This window comes from Falco biarmicus, chromosome 1, assembly GCF_023638135.1.
Source record: "Falco biarmicus isolate bFalBia1 chromosome 1, bFalBia1.pri, whole genome shotgun sequence".
Classification (NCBI taxonomy): Eukaryota; Metazoa; Chordata; class Aves; order Falconiformes; family Falconidae; genus Falco; species Falco biarmicus.
In genome coordinates, this window is record NC_079288.1 from 16,583,075 (window position 1) to 16,605,939 (window position 22,865).

The 22,865-nt window shown below is 39.7% G+C and overlaps 1 protein-coding gene across 6 annotated transcripts in view; it reads right to left on the reverse strand.

Moving 5' to 3' along the window:
* Positions 1-17,152: 17,152 nt before the first annotated feature.
* USP32 (ubiquitin specific peptidase 32) overlaps positions 17,153-22,865 on the reverse strand; it is an 81,140-nt gene continuing 75,427 nt past the window's right edge. For all 6 annotated transcript variants that reach the window (XM_056337530.1, XM_056337514.1, XM_056337541.1 and 3 more), the window contains 5 exons: positions 22,366-22,557; positions 21,474-21,765; positions 20,563-20,996; positions 20,124-20,216; positions 17,153-19,571 (listed from right to left, as the gene is read on the reverse strand). In XM_056337530.1, coding sequence (XP_056193505.1) covers positions 19,398-19,571; positions 20,124-20,216; positions 20,563-20,996; positions 21,474-21,765; positions 22,366-22,557 — 1,185 coding nt within the window. In that variant the 3' untranslated portion in view covers positions 17,153-19,397. The remainder of the gene's footprint in view (positions 19,572-20,123; positions 20,217-20,562; positions 20,997-21,473; positions 21,766-22,365; positions 22,558-22,865) is intronic.

Here is a 22,865-nt window from a genome sequence, read left to right on the forward strand (position 1 = left end):
ACATATGTCGGAGTCAGAGCTGAAGACTACTCTAGCTCCTGTGACTGAAAGCTGGAGTACAATAGAAACTGAAATAACCTGGAAACTAAAATTGTCTAGAGGTATATGTTTCAAGTTTAAAACAAAGCAGGTCTGAATCAAGTCAGAGGTAGAACATTATGTGGATTGCAGACAACCAGGTGTATGAACTGATCATGTTCATGAGTGCAGAGACCAAAGTGTTTTGGGAGATTATCAAAGTTTGGATGTAGCTTTGCTTATAAGAACTCCACCCTTTGGAAGCACCTTGCATTTTGGATTAGGGTTTGCCTGTAACGGCTGTCATGGTACACTCCAGTCACCATAAGGTTGAACAGCAGCTAAGGACTCACCAGGCTTCGGTAGGTCCTCTCCATTTCTAAATATATAGCAAGCTGGGATTACATGGATTTGTATAATGCATCCAAAAATCAATTCTTTTCCAGTTTTGGATCAGACCTTGATTTGAGTGCAAGCTTTCAGAGGCCTGAGAGGTGAAGAAGCAGATCTGCTGTATGAACACAGGTCTGGCTTCACCCTTTCACAATCATCTGGCAATTGGTTGGGGGAGCAGGGTCAGACCACAGGAGGGGCAGGCACAAAAAAAATTCCTAATACAATATGTTTTCAGCAAAACATTTTCTCAGGAAGCAGAAAGAGACAGGGAAACCTAGCCATTACTCACGAGATATATTTACATTATCCACAAAGAATTTTAACAAGCTTGCCAGCTTCATTATATGGTCAGCTCCTCCTGCTGACAAACACAAGCTCAAAATGCACTTTTCTTCCATACAGAATTAATTTTCCATGATTGCTTGGGGAAAAGAATAAAGCTTCTTGGTTTTTCCTTTCTTCCCTTGCCCATCCAGAAGTGGATTTCACAGGAAAGACAGCATTTGCTGGCAGAGCCACAGCCTTCCTGTTAAACAGATGTCATATAGCAAATCCATGTAAAACATCCCTCTATCCACCTGTAGTCAATAAAAGGGTACAGAGGAGCCTACCTAGCTTCCCAGATTGGGAAGTTTAATAATTTTGAAGTTTAATAAATGTGTTAGTACTAGGTGTAACAACAACAACAATCCAGAGAGGGGGAGACCTGTTGCCTAACACTGCAGTGTGTGCAGGAGATAACACCCCACCACAAAAGTTACGGTTGGATTCAACGATCCTAAAAGTCTTTTCCAACTGAAATGATTCTATAAAGGATTGTATGAAAAATTATTATGCTTGGAGATGTGAAGCTTTTTTTCAATAGATTTAAAAGTGTGCTTAGTGATTTTCTTGCCACTAAGCACTACAAATGACATGGGATTTAGAGACATTACAATGACAGAGAAACAAATGCCATGGTAGCTCTGTACAGCCAGAGGTAGCTGTGGAAAACGTTTCATATAGGAGAAAATCATATATAAATTATAAAAAAATAAAGGAAATACAGACTTTACTAGTAAATTAATGTGTATCTATGGAAAAGCCAATAAAATTCTAGCTAAGATGCACCGAAGAAATAACACACAAGGAAACCGAGACTGGCAGCCTCCTGCCACACTGCCCAGCCTGCCGGGCTGCTCCCCGCAGCACAGGGGATGGCATGGCCAACCACAATCTGGCGGGATTCTTCCACAAGAAGCATCTAGAACCCACCTCACTCATACAACACGACTCTTGCTGCCTACAGAGCCTTACAAAAGCATCTGTTCCAACATGAGGTGATGCACCCATGAGGCAGCAGCCAAGCTGCCCATCTGAGGTATCCTGCACCCCAGGGCAACACTCTGCCTGGCAAGTCTTTGTGCACCTTGGGTTTTGTCAGTGTTATTTCCTCGTTTGTCGTCTTTGCAGGCAGGACTGACTCACCGTTTTGCCGTTCACAGGCTGTGGGAAGCAGCAGCGTGGCTGGGCTGGGGCCTCTCTGAGGCGGGCATGGTGGACAAGCTGCAGCACTCGCTGTCACCAAGGCCGGGTTCAAACGCCAGGCAGGGTATCCCTGCCACTGAAAAAATGAGCTGAAAGGAAAAAAGAGGGGGAATGTAAGGAAAAAAAATGGGAGAAAAGAGAAAAAGACCTTTTCAGCACAGCCGGGGGGCAGGCTAGGGGTAGGCCCCCACAGCCCTCACCTGGTGCTGGCCGCCATTTTCTGAGGGTGCCTCAGGCTGAGGGGGGCCCAGCGCGCCCGGCCACCGGAGCCCAGCACAGCCCCCGCGGCCTCCCCGTGTCGGGGTTGTACCTCGGGTTTCAGGCGGCAGAGGCACGCAGCAAACATTTCACCTCCAGGAAAACACCTCAAAAGCTGGGCTGGTGGGGGCTGGCTGGGGACCCCAGCGTGAAGCGCCCGTCAGGGGCGGCGGGGAGGAGGGTGACATGTCCAGGCCCCATGAAGGAGCTGGCCAGCACCTCGGGGTCACCAGGGTGGGGCTTGGTGCCCATCGCAGGGCAAAAAGCTATGGAAGAAGCTGGGAAGGGCCACAATGGAGACGTGTGGGCAGCGGCCACAGCGGCCAGCTCCGGCTGCGTGAGGCTGGGGCAGCTTGCCTTCCTGGGACCCTCCACTCAGCACCGACACAGCTCGCCCCAGCCCACCACCGAGAACGGGAGCAGGCAGGTTTCATTATGAAGTCTAAATATATTTCCTAAAAATAACCCCACTTGGGGCTTTTAGTATCAGAAATAAATCCATATATACCGATAAAACCTGATTATAATTAGTCACACAAGTAAAATTATGAGTGTAATTAACTACAACAATTAATTGAAATGCCTTTGGGACATTTATTTCCCTCCTCACAGTTGAATGCAATTTGCATTTAGAGTTATATTATACAAGGCATAAGATTGTAATCAATTTGGGTTATTTTATTATCTTTTACCTATTAATATCTTCTGAAATGATTTAGACATCTAGTACGGTTCTGATTAAAAAAATTCAAACAGCTGACACTATTTTAATAAATATGGGTTTTGTTTTCCTATAATCTATCTCCTCCTCACTAAACTTTTCCATGCGCTTTTTATGATATGAAGAGAACATTCACAAAAATATATATTATTTTCCATTGACTGAAATTACCTTCCTAATGTCAACACCCATTCACTTCCCACATTACTGAGACTACTCTCTGTTCCCAGCCCATGGGAGAAAGATCTTGATTGATTACTTTCCAGATACGTGCGGTTATGAAGAATTTATGAGAGAGAAAGGAAGGCAGAAGTTTTACATTTTGCTGATTGTGCCGATGTTGAGATTAAGCCCTAAATAAATCATGGTCATTTTCTATCAAGAATGGTATATCTTGGAAAATCTAGAATCATTTGAGTTTGTTGTACGTTAAACGCTCAGCATTACACACAATGCTTTCTTACATGCAGTAAAACATAATGTTTTATGTCCTGGAACCCAACAGTCACTTCTGAACCTATGAATAATCCTGGGAGGAAAAGAGTAAATTCCCTGAGGTAAGGGAAAGCTGCTGCTTAAAAGAGCAGGATAAAGACCCAAAGTCAGCCACCAAGGTGCTGAAGTCTTCCTCCAGTTCTTTCACACAAAACTCACTGCAGCTGATGGCTCTCCATGTAGCACTGCATTCCGAACACATATAAATAAAAGGGAGGATTCTCCACTGATTTCCACATCATCAGAGAATTTCAGTGCTCCAAGTCACTGATATAACACAAACATTTTGGGAACTGGCTGTTGGGACAGTCCCGGTCCAAGGGGTGTCCCTGTGCAGAGAATGCTCAGATGAAGTCTACAAAGCAAGTTGTAAGCAGGAAAACTGCCAAAGTTCCATTTACTTCGATGGTTTTACAACAATTTGCTTGGCAGAGAACACAGTGTCTTATCATGTGCTGCAAAAAGGACTCCAGTGTCACTCATATGAAAAAAAAACTGAAATGGGTTTCTATTGTCCTGATTGTTAATATTGCAGTGCCAAAGCATAAACGGGAAGGTTTGGTTTATAATCCCACAGATATGAATACAGATGTTATGGAACAAGATTGATTTATTTAAAAAACCCCAGCTATTAAAGCTCATAAAACACAAATGTTCAAATTACATGGAAACACATTTTAAAAGTTAGTGCAATTTCTACTACAACCATAGAAATGTTTTGAGATTGTGACAAAGAAGGGTTGGTAGGACAACAGGCAATCCACAGTTGATGATTTGCAAATGTCTCACATAAAACTCATTAAAAAGAAGAATCACATGTGGCCATTTCTCAGCAAGTACCAAATGACCTCGGTAACAGATTCAGCCTCAAGAAAGAGATGTTTGTCTGGCAAAACCTTGTGGCTTGTTTTGCTCACACAAGGTAACACACGTAGGAAGTTTATAAAAGATCTGTGCAACAGAAGCACCTCTAACAGTTAAAATTTGTTTACAAACGAAAAAGAGCACGCACAGTAAGCTATATGAGATGGAATTAACTCTTCCAGAAGTCATTCCCCCAGCTGTTTGACTCAGGTGTATATGGTTAAGTCAGTCTTAACTTCTCCACAAGATAGAGCTGCCTAGTCTTCGACTTTCTGGCTAAACAAACTAAATAGAGGCTTAAAAAAACCAAAAAAGACTGAGATAAGGATAAAATAACCCAAACACACAACACAGGAGAAAGTAAAATTTTACTTTACAAATGTTATTTTGCAATAGTTGCCCCCAGCAGAGCCTACAGAAGTGGCAGTGTAACCTGCTTCTCCATTTAGAAAATCAGGAAGCACAGTATGATAATAAGATCTGCTGCTTGCATGGGCAGAGGCAATAAAAACTTCAGTATCAGTGCCTGCTTTGCCGTAACTTACTGCCAAGTTCCTGTCAAGAAAGCTGGAATGGAATGATTAACACATCCTGCACCCTCATTATAGAGCATTCAATTATCCCAGGATACTCCATGGCAAATAGATCATTTTCATACAGCACTGTACCACGCTTTCAGCCCTGTACACTCTGTAAAAGCTTGGCCAGCAGTGGTCTGCTTTTCTGCACCTGATCCGGAGGGCTTGTATGTCTTTTTTCTTGTCTTCAAACTTATCTGAAAGGGCGTTTCAGAAAGACAGGACTCTTACAGCAACGCTCTTAACACTCCTGCGTTAGGATTATTCAGTAACTTTTATAGGAACCTCCTTGCAGCACATTCTCGAGCATCAGTGCCATTTGTTCTTATTAAGAGGAATTTAATCATCACTGATGACTTCTAAGAGTACTTGACCATCAGTAACATTATTTCTAATACTGGAAGGGCAGTAGTTTCCTCTCCTCCCACCCCTTGCTCCTATTTAACCCTTTAAAAAAAAAATCCCACTCAACAGCATACAGGAAAATGCAGCATTATCAGTCTTTCATATGAGCAAACCAGAGATGTAATACAACCCTTGACTCTTGGAATTATGCCTTTTCTGGTAGGTTGGAGAAGTTATAGGAATGGATTAAATGGACAGAAGACAATCATAAGGCTCCAGACTTCTGTCTGTACTGATATAGGCACAGATGCACATCTATATACATCAGTGGAAGTAGTAACTCATGAAATAAAAGGAAACGGCAAGTATATTTCTAAAATGTAGGAGGACACAAGATACAGGGAGGAAATTGTAATATACAGCTACATCATGCACAAGAAGGAAAAGTAAAGTTTTAGGAGTAGGTAGCTGTCATCACCTATGGCTGAAAGACTCAAATCACATATAAAAAGTGCTATTATAAAAAGCTTAACTAGATGCAAGTTATAAATTGGAATGCTAGCAGCATTCCAGAAACCCGCCTGCTGCTCCTGCGTGCCGTGTCGTGATACAGCAGTGTGGGTTCATCAATTATCAGTTCATTGGCTCTCTGCAAGATGTTCTGGGACAGGGACCTGGAGAAGCAGGACAAAAATTGACCAAAATCAAATTTTTGTTCAAAAAGATGAAGGTAAATAGCAAGCCAGACTGGAAGAAATTGTCTTCCACCTAAACTACTACAATAGCAACATATTTTTTTTTAACCAACCTGTAACAATTTCCATTAGAAATGATTCTATGTTCATATTTGCTTCAATCTTCATGGGGGCAGGAGGCAGGGAAGCCAAACACCCACAGCTAATGAGACTTATTATGATGATGGGAATTTGACTCTTTTGCCAGTGTGCAGTAATGTGTGCTGGACTCCTGAAGGTGGGTTCTTATTGCCTCTACCAGACACCAGCATAAAACCAAGATTTGTAAATCACACTGAATGCCACTGCCCCCCCCAGACCACATCTTCTCTAGAAAGCTGCTGCCCACTGTTCCTCTTTCCAGAGTCAGGCATTTGGGTACAAGGCATCGATAGCACTTTAACCCAAATCAATCTGGAACACTATTTGTTAAAGCGGGATGTTTTTTACAAATTAAATCAAAGTGATTTATGGTGTGAATCTGCAACCCAGGCAGGATCATCTACATAAAGGCCAAAGGTCCAAAGCTGATAAACTGAAGCACACAGTCAGGGAATGACCTGCCACATGAGGGTCTCTCCAGCAGACAACTGCAAAGACTGGACAAAAAAAGATAAATATTTATTCTGAAATAAAAATTCAATTAGAAACCTGACAAAAGAAATCAAGTCCCATACAGCGTACAGCACAGCACCCAGAAATTAACACAGCAACGTAGCATACGAAGGGAATGAACTCCTGCAAAGCAGAGAGCAGAGCTTTACAGTCACCCTGCTAGCAATTGCATCATGTGCTGTGACAAGTTAAAGTATCAAATACATTTTTCAGACTGACCTTACATTTATCAGAGTGCTGTAGCTTCGAGGCAAAACACACGCAAATCACAAGGCTTTCTTCAGTTAAACTGTGAGAGTAGATAGCACCAACCATTTAAAGAACTCCAGCAGAAATAAAGACTGTGGGGACACTTGGAAACTGGTTCACTCTCAATCTATTCACCCTGAGCCAGGGCATACAAATGTGGACGTGGAAAAACTACAAATAGTACAGATAGTACAAGTGACCTGCCTATAACCCACTCAATTTTCAGTATTCCAACTATTTGGGGGATCTAACCAGTAAAATTACTGGAAATATTTGGTACTACTTGCAAGGGATTGTCAACGTAACTCAGTTCAGCTAGGGTAGGTATTCTACATTAAAAGTGATGTGGTAAAGGCAACTGCAGGCAGGTCTCTGAAATTGTGCAGCTTGTTCCCCAGCTAACAGGACAGAACAGCCAGGCAAAACACTTCCCCCCAGAACCACCACCATCCTCCCCCCCTCCCCTTCCCAAAAATATCTGGCCACTCTCTGCAAGTATTCTTCCTCAAATACCTTCCTGTAATCTTTTATTTTAAGCAAAATATATAAACAAAAGAAAATAATGTCAGTGTTTTATTATTGTACACATGAATCCAAAATACACATTATATTAATCACCAAAATAAATTATTGTACCGGTTTCAAATGGTGGGAAACTTCAGTTTGCCTTGCATTCAGATGGAGAACATTTTATAGTAAGACATCCCTCTGGGACAATATACATTTTCATGGATTCAGTTGAAAGTTATCATATATTTTTTTCATATTAAGGCTGTGTACATTAAATTTAGGACTGTGGGAAACAGAAAAAGAGCCTGATAAGAATCTTAAGTTATCATTTAATGCAATAGAAATGAACAAAGCCATTTCCAATAGCTCTTGCAAAAGCCCCTTAAAACAACAGCTTTCCACAGATGTCTGGAAAAAAATAAAAAAGCAGATATCTGTCCAGAGAATCTATTTTCATATTTGAATGGCTGTAGTCTCTTTCTTTAGGCTAGTAACTCTGTGCATGTTTCCAGAAAGCACTTCACAGCTGAAATGTAAAACAGAGAACACAGCTAAGAAAACACTCCCCTGTCTCTCTTTTTCCTCACGACAGAGCAAAGAAAAAGTAGTTTTGTTTAACAGACTGGAGCAATCTGAAAAATCAGAGCTCAGGTTGCGTACGTGTCAGCTTTTCCATCGCTGATACTGTTTCCTTCAGCTATTCTGCATTTATTTTTAAAAGGTCATTAAGCAAGACACAAAGGTGAAGTGCAATGTTACAGATTTATAACCTGCCCCAGCACTTGTTAGACAAAGGGTCAATCTGCCTCAAACACAAAAGCTGAGGTAAAGGAGGCGTCTGCTTTCTACCCTGAAACATCAAAGTCCAGCAGTTAAAGCGAGCAAGACCAAACCCAGCTAAGAGTGAAATATATTAGGAGGGGATATTCACATCTGTGTTCTATCCCTTACCTTCCTTTAATCAACTCTTAATATATGTTATTTATTTATTTGAACTCTACCCTTCTTCACACTCAACTTGTCTTTTGCTGCATTAGACTACCTGCCACTCACATGAAAGAGAAGGCAACTTTAAAATATAGCCAGTATTTTTGTCCCAGTTAAATCAAATAGGTTAAACAACAGTCCAAGCTTCTTATCCCTACAGATTTTTTGCTAAAAGCTAATCATTCTTCAGGACACTTTTAAGTCTTACTGCTTTAAAGTGCTGCTAGTTCACCTCGTGTCTCATTAAGCAGTCAAATCTCTGGATTACGCTAAAAGCAAAATTTAATGGCTTCTTTGATTGAGTCGCTATTTGCAAATATCCCCTACACTGAAGACAATCGTAGTCTAGCTTATATTTCATTCACAACCATTTAAAAAAAATATAATTAGAGGAAAAGGTAAGAAGTTTAAACACCCAGTCTGACATCTTCTTTCACATCTCATGGTCAAATGGGTCCTGTGATATGCTGCCAACCTTTTATCGGAACGTTTCCACTAAAATTCTCTTTGTTACAAGTTAAATACTGGGGCTGTCTATGCTCAAAGAGGCTGTGGGCCCAAAGATTTATTCCCTTGCGTATGTCTTTAAACAGGAACATTTTTATATTCAAAACTGAAGATAAAAAGGCAAGACCACATGGCTAGCATACATTTACAATTCACTTGCTCGTGAGCAAAGGCATAAACATGAGCGTGTGTTAACAGTCAGTATGCATCATTTTGGTCTTCCTGTGTGGAATCCTTTCCTGCCCCTTGAAGAAGCATGCTGATACAAAGTGAATGGTTTTGATTTAAAAGTCTCCAAAGGGGTTTTATTTCACATCAAAAGGAAAACGTCACCTAATGAAAATTCATCTAACTTTCTGTTCTGTTTGCTGGTGGGTCACAAAAGAAAACCTCCAGCACCCAGGTGAGGCATTAAGCCATGATTCAAATTGCTGCATGAACTTTTGAACATCAGAGCTTAAAAATTCAGCCAGGTCTAGCCTTGTGAGTTTGGAAACAAGTTTAAATTGTAGGAGAACTCAGGCTGGCAGGGCCTGCAGAGACCTCCAGCCCGGCCCCTGCTCAGAGCAGGGTCAGCCCAGGCAGCTGAGGGGCTCAGCCAGGTGGTTCCTGAACTCCAGGGACAGAAACACACAGCTGCGGTGTCAGCCCGTCCGCTGCCACACTGCCCTCATGGTGAGCAACCTTCTCCTTGTATCAGGTCAGAACTGCTCCCACTTAAAATTTCTGACCGTTGTCTCCATCCTCCTGCCACCGAGGAGGCTGGCACACCTTTGCAGTTACCCCCGTGTCTGTCTTGAACCGGAGGGGGCTCGGGGGAGCGCAGGCTGTACTCTAGATGTGGCCTGATGAGTGCTGAGCAGAGAGGGGTAATCACTTCCCTCGATCTGGCCAGGCTCCTGGTCCTCTTCACCTTCCTTGCTGGCAGGACACACTGCTGGTTCCTGCCGAGCTTGCTGTCCTCATCTTTAGTTTACTCCGAGGCTGCATCGCATCATCGTGTGCGTCTATCTAGTTCCAGTGCTGAGCTCTTCCTCCCTGCCTTGGGCAAGCCTTCAGGCACAAATCCCGTATGCTCTGCCCTCCCCACGGCATGCTCCTGCCTGGCACTGGCACCCAGCGTGGGCAATTGACAAAACATCAATGGAGCGCTGCAGAGGAGGGATCTGCCTAACAATGCAAGGGCCAGATCTCTGTCCTCACATTGTTCCTTGCATTGTCTCGTTACTCCAAACATCGTAATACAAACATCATTTGTAAGGCTTTCTTAATTTGTCACTGGTGGTGCTGGATCCTGTTTCTGGCTCTGAAGCAGCAGCTTTCCTTTGTTGTTATCCAGTACTTAACTAACACACGCTCTTCAGTTTTCCTGCAGTTTCTCATTGGGAGGCCAAGGTTTATTTATAACCCATATAAATATTTTCTCCAACAAAATGCTGCATGGAGTGAAGGGACAGTTTTTAATCTGCAAACCATCTCAGCCATTGTGTGCTATGCATAAAGAAGGTTTAGATGAATACCGTCCTTTCTATATCATATTTCAGCAAATTTTAAACCAGATTACCCACGTACTCAAAGCTACTGAAATACCTGGCAAAACTACTCTCTGATGTTAAGATTGAGCTAAGCCTGTTGCCTCAAACTATTTCTTTGATGTCAAACATAGCCAGCACACAATCCACCACCTTTCCAATTTGTCAGTTTAGTTCTTTTCTTCTACCTCAGCTTGACCAAAAACCACTCAAATGGATGGTGTAAAGACAACGTATGTTGCAAAATACTTTGAGGAAATAAGAAGCTAGAGAAGAGTTGGTAAGAAGAAGATACGCATTTGCAGAAAAGATCTGAAAGTCTAGATAAGATGACCTGGCTGTGACAGAATACTAACAAAGTAAAAAGAAAGTCAGTCAGAAAAGAAAAAAAAAATATCTTCATTTAAGCTTTTTTCTTTAATTATAAAAATATTTGGTTTTATAGCAACTGTATCAGCAAGCATTAGGGCATGCCCAAATTCAGTGATGACACTGCTTTGAGCAGGAGGCTGGACTGGATCACCTCTTGAAGTTCCTTCCAACCTGAATTATTTCATGATTCAATAGTCCTACGCAAAAATATACACCGCAATATTATTTTATTTCTATTAGGTCTATGTTACACTCTGTGGAAAAGGCAGATGGTAGAAAACAACCCTGAATCTTTCAGTTTGAGCAAAACAGCAATGTATCTGTTTCTTTCACGAGGGAAAGGGAAATCTGCCTTGGTAAGGCCCCCAAAATGCTCCCTGTGCTTCCCACTTCCTGGAAAAGGGAAAACCAAGTTATTTTAGCATGTTACACAGAACTGAGAAACAACCTACTAAGCAATGTTGAGAGGTATACCACTTCCAAAACCTGGAAAGCACAGCCATCACACACATGAGCTCCAGGAGCATTTTTACTTTGCACCCAATCAAAATCTGATGCTGAAAAAAAATTTCAGCAGTACTAAGATAAATAATATTGCTTAACCGAGTACAAGGAGTCCTGTATTTTCAGAGATCAAACACTTTAACAAAGGCTGTGAAGCATCTGCTGCTATTTTTTTTTTTTTTTTTCCAGGGAATGGAACTATACTAACTCTGATAAACAAAAGCAGCATGTGACCCAGCTAGGGACATCTGTTTGCTCTCTAGTTGTGATTTTTAAATACACTGTTAGAAGGGGAGGTTCAGTAAGTCAGGTAATGCGGGACAGGAGATTCAGCTGCCTTTGCCCTGTTTTGACAATTTTATACAGACAAGAGTCACGAGTGGCTGGAACCAGCACTGAGGTGACGGTAAAAATATGATGCTAAAACAAAAATTATAATGCAAGCAATTGTACCCTTCTTCAGGGCAGTATTTACTGCTGGTCTTATTTTTTCTTCCTTTAAAAAAAAAAACAAAAACAAACCAACCAGAAAACCAAAAAGAAAAGAGTGAATTCAAGCTAAATGTGGAGAGACAACTAACTTGATGCTTTGGAAGAAATCCTACTCATCAGCACATAGGTTTTCATTTAAGTCAAATCGCATTTGTTTAAACAAGAATTAAACATAGCCACATGGTTGGCTTTAAGGAGAGTAAGAGGCTAAGACGACTAGCTAAAGACTAAGGAAAACATCAGAGTCTGAGTTACCAAGAACTGTTAGGTATCACAGACTGTGCTACTAGCTGGAAAAATAATACACACACCATTCCTTGAAGCCATGTGATCTGTTTGTCTGGTCGCAAACGCCAATAGGAAAGTAATTACTTTGATGGAAGCCTCCGCAGCGGTAATCAGGCTGGAAACATGCAGTGGGATGGCAGCTTCGAACCCATTGAAAGGAAGCATTTAACTGTTAGAGACCTCACTGGAATGATCCTAAATAAAAATGAAAGTTGTCTTTTGCCATTATTTTTCCTCCTTTGTTTTCTACCCTATCAATTAACAGAGAGAGTCTGCTGGATGTGCTTTTGCACAAAATGGATGGTCTTTTCGCAGTTATTTATTTACCTTTCTTTTCATCTTAAAATGAGTATCCATACATGCTTTTCTTGTCTCTGCACTTCTCACAAGCTTGAATAAACGCAGGAAAGCGGCCTGGGTTGGTTTTATCCCCGTGTCCGGTCTGGGGGCATCGCTGCCACGCAAGATGCAAATGCTGCCAGCAACTGATTGCATTAAACAACAATGATTAATACAAGATTAACAAAGTAATGGAAGGTTTCCTTGTCATTTTCCATGAAATCCAAATAAAAGACTAAATTGGATTTTCCAGTAGCCTTTCAACTATGCCTTTAGCTGAACAACCACCTGAGCCTACGCCGTGGCCTGCGGACACCCCGATGTCCTGCTCAGTTGTCTTCCCTCAGAGCCTCTTTGTTTGCTTGGACAAAAGGACTGAATTGCAATAACTAGGAAAACTGCTCAAGTCTGTCTTAATGACAAACATTATTTAATCCCCAAAAGGCAAGAATCTGGAGTTTGTGTGTCTATATGACGAAACAGCCAGGATGTCACCCACCTGTTTTAGGTTTTTTGTGAGCTACTAAGACTCACAAAGTGAGCAACTATCATGAGCAAGAGTCATCATTTCTGGAGTATACACATACACTCAGAAAATTTCCATTTATATTAAATCCAGAAGCATCCTTAATATATTTTCTAGTTTGTGGCTCATTTTGCCAAAGGGACCTTACCAAACATTGCTTTTAATTTTCACAAACAGGAAATCTTTTACACATGAACAAGGAAGTTGGAGGCTTGTCCCAAACAAAAGGCACAATCTTCCAAGCTTCTGTCAGGTTTTCATTTTCCTGAAATGATACATCAGCAAGCATGGATGACTGCATTTTACTAACTGCTTGCTTCAATTTACTGGATCTAAGGGGAAAAGTGTAACAAAAGCTGCAATTAATACATACGCTGACGGCCCGGGGCCCTCAGCCAGCCAGGCAGCTGTGCCCGCAGTCCGTGTGCTTTCTCAGGACACTTAATGGCCCTGATCTGTAGATAATGAATAAACCTATGATACAGAGAAAAGCTGCGACACAATCTCCTGTGCTAGAGTGCAGGGAACAGGAGGATACATTCTAGCTGTAACCAGCAACTCCAGAGCAGATGCAAACAATAGATAAAGATGAAGAGTACTTCTGGAATTGGGCTTTTAAGATTTAAGGGGAAGTGACAGTGGTCAACTCCTTTTGGTAGCAGAGCATTCGCGGGAGTTTATCCATCTGTTTTTTCCATCACGCTGGTGGACATAAAGGGTTTTTGCATAAGCAGGTACTCTCCCTGCTGCGTCTTTCACCGTCTCTCCCAGGAGAAAAATCAAAAGCCATTCTGTCGGTGGACTTTACTGGAGGTTTAAAGGAAGCCTACCTAACCACCTTCAAGAGCAGGCCATATATTTTTAGCACTTCAGACACACGTAAAGGTACGTGGGCAAAATTCCAGCACAGCTTGTTTCAGAATTGCTCCCATCTTAAAAAATCCTAAATTCAGAGAACCCTTATCTGAGATGTGTACAGTTTTGACCTGGGAAGTAAAAGGCATTCAACAGGAGAAAATAGCTACATTTTTTTGGCAGTGATATGATCCCTTCATCTTTTTAATGGCCCTTGATACACTTCTGAATCAATAAAAACTCTACTACTGAAAATATCACCTGCAAACATTTTTGGTAATTAGAACTTTAATTTTTTAAAAATTGCATTTTCAATACCTAAAAGCCTTAACAGAGGAAATTCATGATAGGACCAGCCATAGATCATACTATTTGATTCAAATTACATTTTCAATATTGAAAATGTACATATCACTCAAGTGACAGTAGAATTATCACGCTTGTGAAGAGCGTCCATTGTGAACGCTCTGAGAATTTATCATGAGGCAGTGAAGACAACTGCACTGAGCAAGTGACATCACTTAATGCTGCAAATACTACAATTGCAGTTGATAAAGACAGCAAGAGATGGCTTCATTTCCAGAGACTGGCATCATCCTTGGTGATACTGATGCATGCTAATCCTTGGCTAAATATCCATTTAGAGTCTTCAAGGGTCATAAAATAAGAACAATAGTTCATTTCCAGCTAAACATAACCACACTGTTTTTGGAATCATTCAAAAAACAAACATCTCCAAGCGATATGTGACTCCTGACAGACTGGCTCACTGTGGACTTTGGTCCAGTTGCCAACTCAACCAGATTTACTTCCTTTTTGGAAAAAAAAGCACAATTGTAGTTGCAGTAAGTCTCTCATAATCAGTGTCTGCTCAGAGGAAATGTCTCAACACTATATACAGTCAAGAAGAAAATACGTGAGCAAACACTCACAGACGTAGAAGCTGCATCAGAAATGTATCAGCACACCAAGACCGTACATGCAGTACCTTCAGATCCTTGTTTCAAAAGCACTGCTTCCAAAGCAAAACGTACATAAGGGATCATTTCACTTCTGAAACAGATTTGTTTCTACGAGGAAATGTCATTAACAGCAATACTGAACAAGGGATTCTACTGAGAAAATATGAAACTTACCTTTTGTAAACAACAGAAGAGTTTCAGATGAAAATACAGTTCAGGTACAGTCTGCTTATCAGTTATTGGAGTTACTGGTTCCTTTCTTCCTTTCTTCTCAGAAATTCCATGACACAACAATTGGATTCACCTTCTGAGGTTTTTTTATTACTTCTAACCTGCAAGCTATCTGCAAGTGCACATGTCCAAACAACAGCAAGATCAATTTTGACCTCTTAGCCATGCATGTTTGTCTTAAGAGTTGTTAGCCCTCTGGTGACCAAGTGAAAGATTTTCGCCTTTGACTTTCCACTTTGTTAAGGTAGCCCTAAGACTTGCATCAACTAAAATCTAGCAGTAGGATGTGTCAGGATACTGGCATATGTTAAAATCGTCACAACAAGCGTGCATCATGCATGGAAAAGATTCTAGATGAAATCTCATATTCAACTCTGAGGAAAAAGCCCAAATATTTTCTCAGATAAGAGTATTCTCTTCCTTTCCTTTTTAAATCTTGGCTTTATGACCTGACACAAGCAGGGAGTGTTTCCTCTAGCAGTAATGTATCAAACGAGCCACATCTCCAGTAAAATTTTCCTTGCCAAACTCAGTTTATATCCTGAGCAAAATTTTCCCAAAGACTTTTAGCCATTAGCATTAACCTTACAGTTATCTGGATTCACAATGAAGAGTGTCTTCCTAAAAAGCCATTGTTAAGTCTCTGTTTATATGATACTCCATCTTATTTCTGCAGGTGGTACCAGAAAGCGGGCTTCACAATGGCTTCAAGTTTTTCCCTTAATAAGAAAAAGAAACCTAGTGGAACCTTTGCCATAACTTGCAAAGAAAAATAAAGATAACCAAACACATCACCCCCTGTATTGACCCCAGCCACAACACAGGGAACAGTTCTGTGAGCCGAGGCATACTTTCACAAGTTAGATGGAGCAGATGACCTCCTTTTTCCCAGCCCAAGTTATTCCGTGATTTTACAGACCTAACAGGTTACAAAACAACATCAGAGGAAACAATGACCACCTGTTACAGCTTGTGACTCTTCCTTTAGCGACAGGGAAGAATTTCCTTTGCCGGCAAATGTAGCAGTTTCATTCCCCACCTAATGCAAACTGCTGTCTGGAGACATCCAGGCGCCTGCCCTGCAGCACTACGGACACTGTACTTCTGGGCCTGTTTTTAGAACTATATTTTTTAACTTGCATCTTTCCTTTTTCCTTCTGTGTCTTTTGTATGAATCATACATTGAGCATGCTATTTTTAATCTCATGAAAACAGATATTCTGCTTGACTTAAAATGCCTATCGATCAATTATACAAGCACAATTAAACGCTTATGTGCAGAACTACTAAGTGTCATTTACTTCAGATCCTATTGTAACATGAACAATGTTAAGTCCAGGTGAGGCAAAACCCTGTGCTAATATGCAATATGCAGATGATTCCCACTGCAGACAAACATCTTATTTTCTCACTTTACCAGGTCAGGAGTCAGTTTTATCCTGAGCGCAGCATGAAACACGCTGCCTGCAGAGCTGCACTGCCCCAGCTCCAGCTGAAAGCCAGAAGTCAGCCCATGCCACCATTCAAAGATTTGTCTCCTAACTTCCTATCAGACCCTCCAATGATGGAATCTTCACATGATTTTCTTATAACCCCATTATTTCTGGAACATTTTGAAGAAAACTTTTTTTTTAATCTAATCTCTTAAACTAAAAAAAAAAAAAAAGCCTTACTTACCACAGCATGAGAACCTGGAATAAAATTATTACAGCTTGAATATTAATTGTCCAGTATACTTACTAAAATTAAGCAATTAAATATTTAAAAGATACTACATTCCCCACCCCCACCCCCCCCCAATAACCTGCAGAAGGATTCTCAAGGGTAGGTAAGAAAGGACCTCACATGCAGCCACTGTGCTTCTAAGTCATCACTGAACTCTCTTCAGATCTATCAAAATTGCAACACAGAAAAATGTGAGAACTGCTAAATTAATGTGGTTTAGCACACTAGTTCTTCAGACTTATTTATAAGGAAAGGTCTCACTCTCATGTACACAGGCACACAGTTTAAAGATTAAATAGGCTAATTCTAAAAAATACTGAACAGGATGATCTCAAAAGGAAAACAACTTAAAACTCAGAACAGCTAAAATTTCTTGGTACTTCGTTCTATGCTAGACAAACTGCAAAGAACTGCTGTATGCGCACTCACACTTGTGGATTGACAAATACATATAAGCTTAATGAAAACAGTACAGAAACGTCAAAGCAGGTAAACAGCTATTAAAAATTATTTGACAAGAACTGACACTTTAATCTGCATCCACAGTATTTAATTTGTTTGAATAATATAGTTACAGATAAACAGGTTCACTCCATATACAATTACCGATACCTTTTTTTAATACAGCTCATATTCCAGTACATCAACACTATTTTATTTACAAGGTATTTATGTACATTAACATCTTTCTAAAGTCAGTGCATTGTCAATAAGTTTTATACAATAATTTACAAAGTGAATGTAGTTAATAGTTAACTTAATAAATTTACTACTAATTCATGAATTAATTTAATTTAAAAAATTAATTACAACCAATGTAACAAACACAGAAGATCAAATAACATTAGTAGATTGTGCTACCTGCTTAAATAAAACATTTTAAAGTAAATCAGTTGAAAATCTTTCACTTTTCATGGAGTTTGCAGAGGGAGGAGTAGACAAATGGGCACTGAAAAAGCTTCTAACCTAGAAATTCACAAGTCATGTTTGTTTTTCTTCAGTATCAATGTTTAGATCACTTTAAAGATAAAAGACCGTATAGGATAGGGAGCAACACTTACAAGTAAGAAAATACTTATTTTGGAACTGATCTGCTGCCCTCAAAGAGGCACAACCTCCAATAAAGGCAAGGGGTTTTTTGCCGGAGCGAAGGCAGCAAGATCAGCTGATACAATTTCTGAAATGGACAGAACTCGGATCTTTCTGGAAATTATAAACTTACTGGTAGGTTTGTCATTCTTGTAAAACACATTAAAATGAACCCAAACATTTATTTCAGAGATCAACCATGTAAATATCAATTTTGTTAGTGAAGATAAAAAATCTAAAGAATTTGGAAGATAACACATGACAAAATTAGTAAGCTGCTTAGACTCAGCTGAAGAACAAAAGGCCAAAAGGCTGAAACTTTTATTTTCATTCAGATATGCAAAAAATTTAACACTGAAAATGTTTAAAGAAATACCTGCTCAAAAAATAACCATCTTTTTTCCAGTCTCTGCTAAGACTCAGTCATGCTTTCCTTCATGCATTAAGCCTGTTGACTTAAAAGAGCTTGTTGCAAGGGCACGGAAAGCAATTCTGGTTTAATTGCAAGTATATGCATAACCTGTCGCAAAACCAGAAAATTTGAAAAGGCAACCAAATTTTTGGGAAAAAAAAAAAGAAGAAAAAAAAGAAACTCCATCAAATTATGAAACGAATGGAAAAAAAAAATATCCATCCATGAATGCTACGATCGCTACCTGACAGCCACAGCTTCTTATTTGTTTGAAATACACAGTGGATAATTCACAGCCATTCACTCCAGAGCCCTTACAATAACAAAAACAAACTATGTTTTTGAATTTAATTATATGAATTTTTAAAAGTGCAAATTCAAAAGCAACACCAGTCATGAAACATAAGCTCAAGCATCTTTCCTTCCAAAAGCTGGGAACATTTTGTGCAATGTGCACATTTTAAGACACCATGCGTGTAATCACAACTACTCTCTTCAACCTGAAGTTTCTTCTTGAGGCATCTCAGAAGTCTGAGACAGCACTCTTCAGGCAGAAAAGCCATTCCTGAAACATGTTGATCTGCACAGCCAACACACAGAGAAAACACAATTATAATAAACCATTCAAGTGTAGAAATTAATCTCTTCTCAAATTATGATTTGGTTGTGCTCCCAACATACAGAAAGAAAGCAACTGACACACATTAGTGGTGGCAAAACCAGAAGCTTCTCTTACTCTTGATGATAATTCTTTAAGTTTGTGCACTTTTCCTTCTCTTGCTTTCCCTGTTTTGCCAATAAAATGCAATAAAACTGCAGGAAAAAGGAGGTAGCAATATCATGTTGTCCAAAAGACAACACTACAATTTTTTTCCCCATTATCTTAAACCTAAAGAGAGCCTTAGGGGTTTGTTAGAACGGTTGGTAAACTCTGCACTACTTCATTTAGCTCTTATTTGGACTATTTAATTTAGCTCTTATTTGGTCCTAGTCGGCTTTTCTCAAACCATTTTATTTAAAGGCCAATGGCAGTCTCAGCCTGATGTCTAACATCAGAAATGTTTAGAGCATGTAGTGAGATAACAGAACAAAACAATACTATCTTTATATTAACTGCTGTTTAATTAGGGGTTTCTTTTTGTGCTTTCAGATCACAGGGTACAATAACTACACTTAGGTTATCTGTTTCAGTGACATTTTTGCCAAATTTAAGTGTCAGGATGTCATCCCTCACATTCTCAAAACAGTCCATGGAAGACCATCTGCTTACTGTAAAACACAGTACTTCTTATAATCGGACTCAAAATCTTCATCCATGCTGCTCGTGTCTGCCATCTTTTTGCCATCTATCTTTGGCAGAAATTGTGCATAGTCTACCCCCTGCTGCTCGTAGAAAAGAATGTAGGCAGAGTCGGTGTCGATTTCATCAGGATGCAATTCCTGAGAAAGAGAAACAGTGTCTCAAATATGCAATGGGACAACTGCGTTACCGTCACTGAACTTAAATACACACAATAACTTAAAATACACACAACTGCCCTAGAAACAGTATTTTTAACCAGCCACTTACAACAGGAAGAATCACATTTTCTGTCTCCCTTATTATAGCTATCAGGCGCCGTTATTTACTTGAAAAGTACGGCAGATTTTATAGTGATAAATGCAAATACTTTGAAATGTCAGAACTTAATTATTCAGTAATTGAATACAAAACTGCTAGCATCATGAAGAAATATTCTTGGACTTCCATTTTTAGTCATTTTTCCATCTTTGTACAAAATAAGCATCTTTCCTTAACCACAGTAGCAGCTGATGAACAGATGTTAACTTGAAAAAAATTTCATGTAGAATTTCAGTTAACAATTTTAATATTTATCCGACACAACTTTTGAGATACTTATGATTTCAAAGAACAGTTCTCACCAGATGTAAATTTCTTTGGCTCTAGGTAACCAAGACAAAAATTATTTGCGACAAAAATAAATGGTTTACCTTACAGCTACTGTCATTGTAGCAGTACCACTTGTTGTTCGGGTTTTTGGCATAAGTGACGTAATGACCCCCTCCCATAATTCCTGAATGGCACTGAAGAAAATGAAGAAGAAAATAAATTCTAGATCAAACATCAAACCCCGGAATTCACAGAATACATTCTTCACAAATCATGATCTTTAAGTGAACAGTGCTTCATGACAATTAATACATCTGGAGCTGACTAACTTTATATATTTAAGCAGAAAAAACACTATGCAAAGATACACTTTTCAGTTGTACTTAGTTTTATGGCAAATTTACATGCTGACAATGGCCCTGCTTTGTTCTTCTCAATAGTTCCCTACTTTCTGTAGTGAAAACAGTAGAGTAAATGCATTTAGTCAAAACTAATGGCACGCAAAGATAGTTTACTTCCATCAAAAAAAAATCAACTTACCGAAATTGCATATAGATTGTAAATAGGGTTAACGCACACTTCTTCTCTTTGGTCATCTGTAATATCATCCTCGCTGTGGTTATCAATTTGACCGTTGATACTGCCATTACTATATGCATTCTGCTCACAGATGTATCCGTTGGCTAGAGTCATCTCATTGTCCTGAGCAGTATATAGTTCACTCTGGCTACCACCCAAAATCTGCCCTCTGGTAAGAGCATCACCTTGATTAGAAGTAAATCTCTGCTCCTGGTCAGTACCGTTCTCTTTACTTGCATCCAGATTTTCTTTGCTACTTGACAGTTTGTTTTTACCCAGTTGTGGTAGCCGCAGGCGCCCTTTACCTCTTCCTAAAGTCCTTGGGCTACTATTTGGGCTACTGTTTTTACTTGAAGGACAACTGGCTCCACTCTTCCTCCCCAAAGATGGAGATGCTATAACAGAAAACACGTGGACTACTAAGATAGGTGAACTTGTAGTCTACTTTTTTTTAGAAGTGTTTTTTTCAATAACCAAACATTGAAACCCACTGTTTTGCTACAACTAATAAGTAAGTACATAGAGGTAAAACTATCTTTGCATACACACATACATCCACCTATAAACCGAAATTTAACTCTCTTATGCAGGATCACATTCCTCACTCTTAATCCAGCCCACTTACACAAGCAGACAGTGCCAACATCTACTGTTACTGCATAATGTTTTTTTTCCTTTCCTTTTTGTTTTTTTTCATTTAAATTATAAAGCCTCACTAAGCTTTCTACGGCACACAATAACAGAAATCGGAAACAAGCATTTCAAGGTAAATTTTGGCCAAAGAAACATTAAAACTATGTTCATAATATAATTTCCCCCCCCCCCCTCCAATTTATCAGTATTGACTGGAATTTTCCCTAATTATTACCCACCTTTGATATTATTCAAGACAGTAGTGTTAAGGGAAGATGGACTTCTGTTCAGTGTATCTCCTTCCCCAGGTGGGTAAGTGATCTGCAGATCTGCTTTTCTAGACTCCCCTTGGAGAGTCCGTAGTTCAGGAAGGCTGTCAACCTGAAGTGTTAGCTGCTTTCTTTGAAACTGACTTGGATCCCTTTGTACCAAAAAGGCACTTGGGTCAAAATTTTCTCTGGGAAATTTAACAATTTTCTGAGATTTTATCCAGCGTCCATTTACGAACTGAAATCTTTTCAGGTGAATGATCTAAGGAGAAACACATGAAAGAAAATTAAAGGGGAACAATTACATCACACTGAGTAATTTCACTGTTTAAAAATACTTTTTCATGAAACACACACATTTTTATCATACGCTGATAAAAAAACCCAGTAATAACGCTGTCTGTTACAATTTGGATTTTGGGATCAAACTGGTAAAATATGGAACTAATATTTTCATGGGGAAGTGACGGAAAAGGTTGCTTCAATTCATTGATCAGCACCGCACGTTCGGAATAACCTACCGAATTTGAAAAGTGACAAATGCAGGTGTTACACAGCTATATAAAAGATCAGGTTACTGGAAAGACTGCCTGAGTGTGAATTCTATGTCAGAACAGATGACACAATGCAAAACACCACCATTTCTTGTAATGTATCAGCTAAAAAGATTCAGAAGGATCTGAGGCTTGCTTTATTTGCCTGCATTACAGAAATGCATGAAGCAAACTACGTCAATACCCCTCCTGAGACTGTGAACAAAAGCAAATCCTACTCCGAACAAGGAGACATACCTAGCAATTGAAATTTGTGATCAATGTACTTTGGTTTTGTTGCTGTAGAGGAAAATTACACAAGCTCATACCAAAATTGGGGGAAGTCTCCAAAGATCCAGTTTTTTGGTGGCCAAACAATGGGTCTTGCATTTGGAACAGTAGTACATCTCATCCTCCCCTAGTTCTTCCTCACTGGTGAAGGCTCTAAGACAACTATCCAGATTGATGGGCTCTGCTTGGGCTCGTCGGCTTTGTTCAACACTTTCATGTTCTTCCACAATCTGAAGTGAGATAAAACTGTATCTGACTTGGAAACATATACATACTGCTCAGAGGAAGCCTCTATTCACAGTATCACACAAATATCATCATATTAGGTTTAAAGATTAAAACTAGATGCACTAAGTTTTAGCAGATACTTTATTTCAGTTATGAAGAGGCAGACATACAAATAACGCACTGTCCTTATTCTTGGGTTTTGCTTACAAAATTATCCTTAAAGCACAAGTTTATAGATTCATCTCACAAATTTGAACCGCTATTCTAGATTCATTTGCCTATAGGCTTACCTTTTGATATGTTTTGTTGA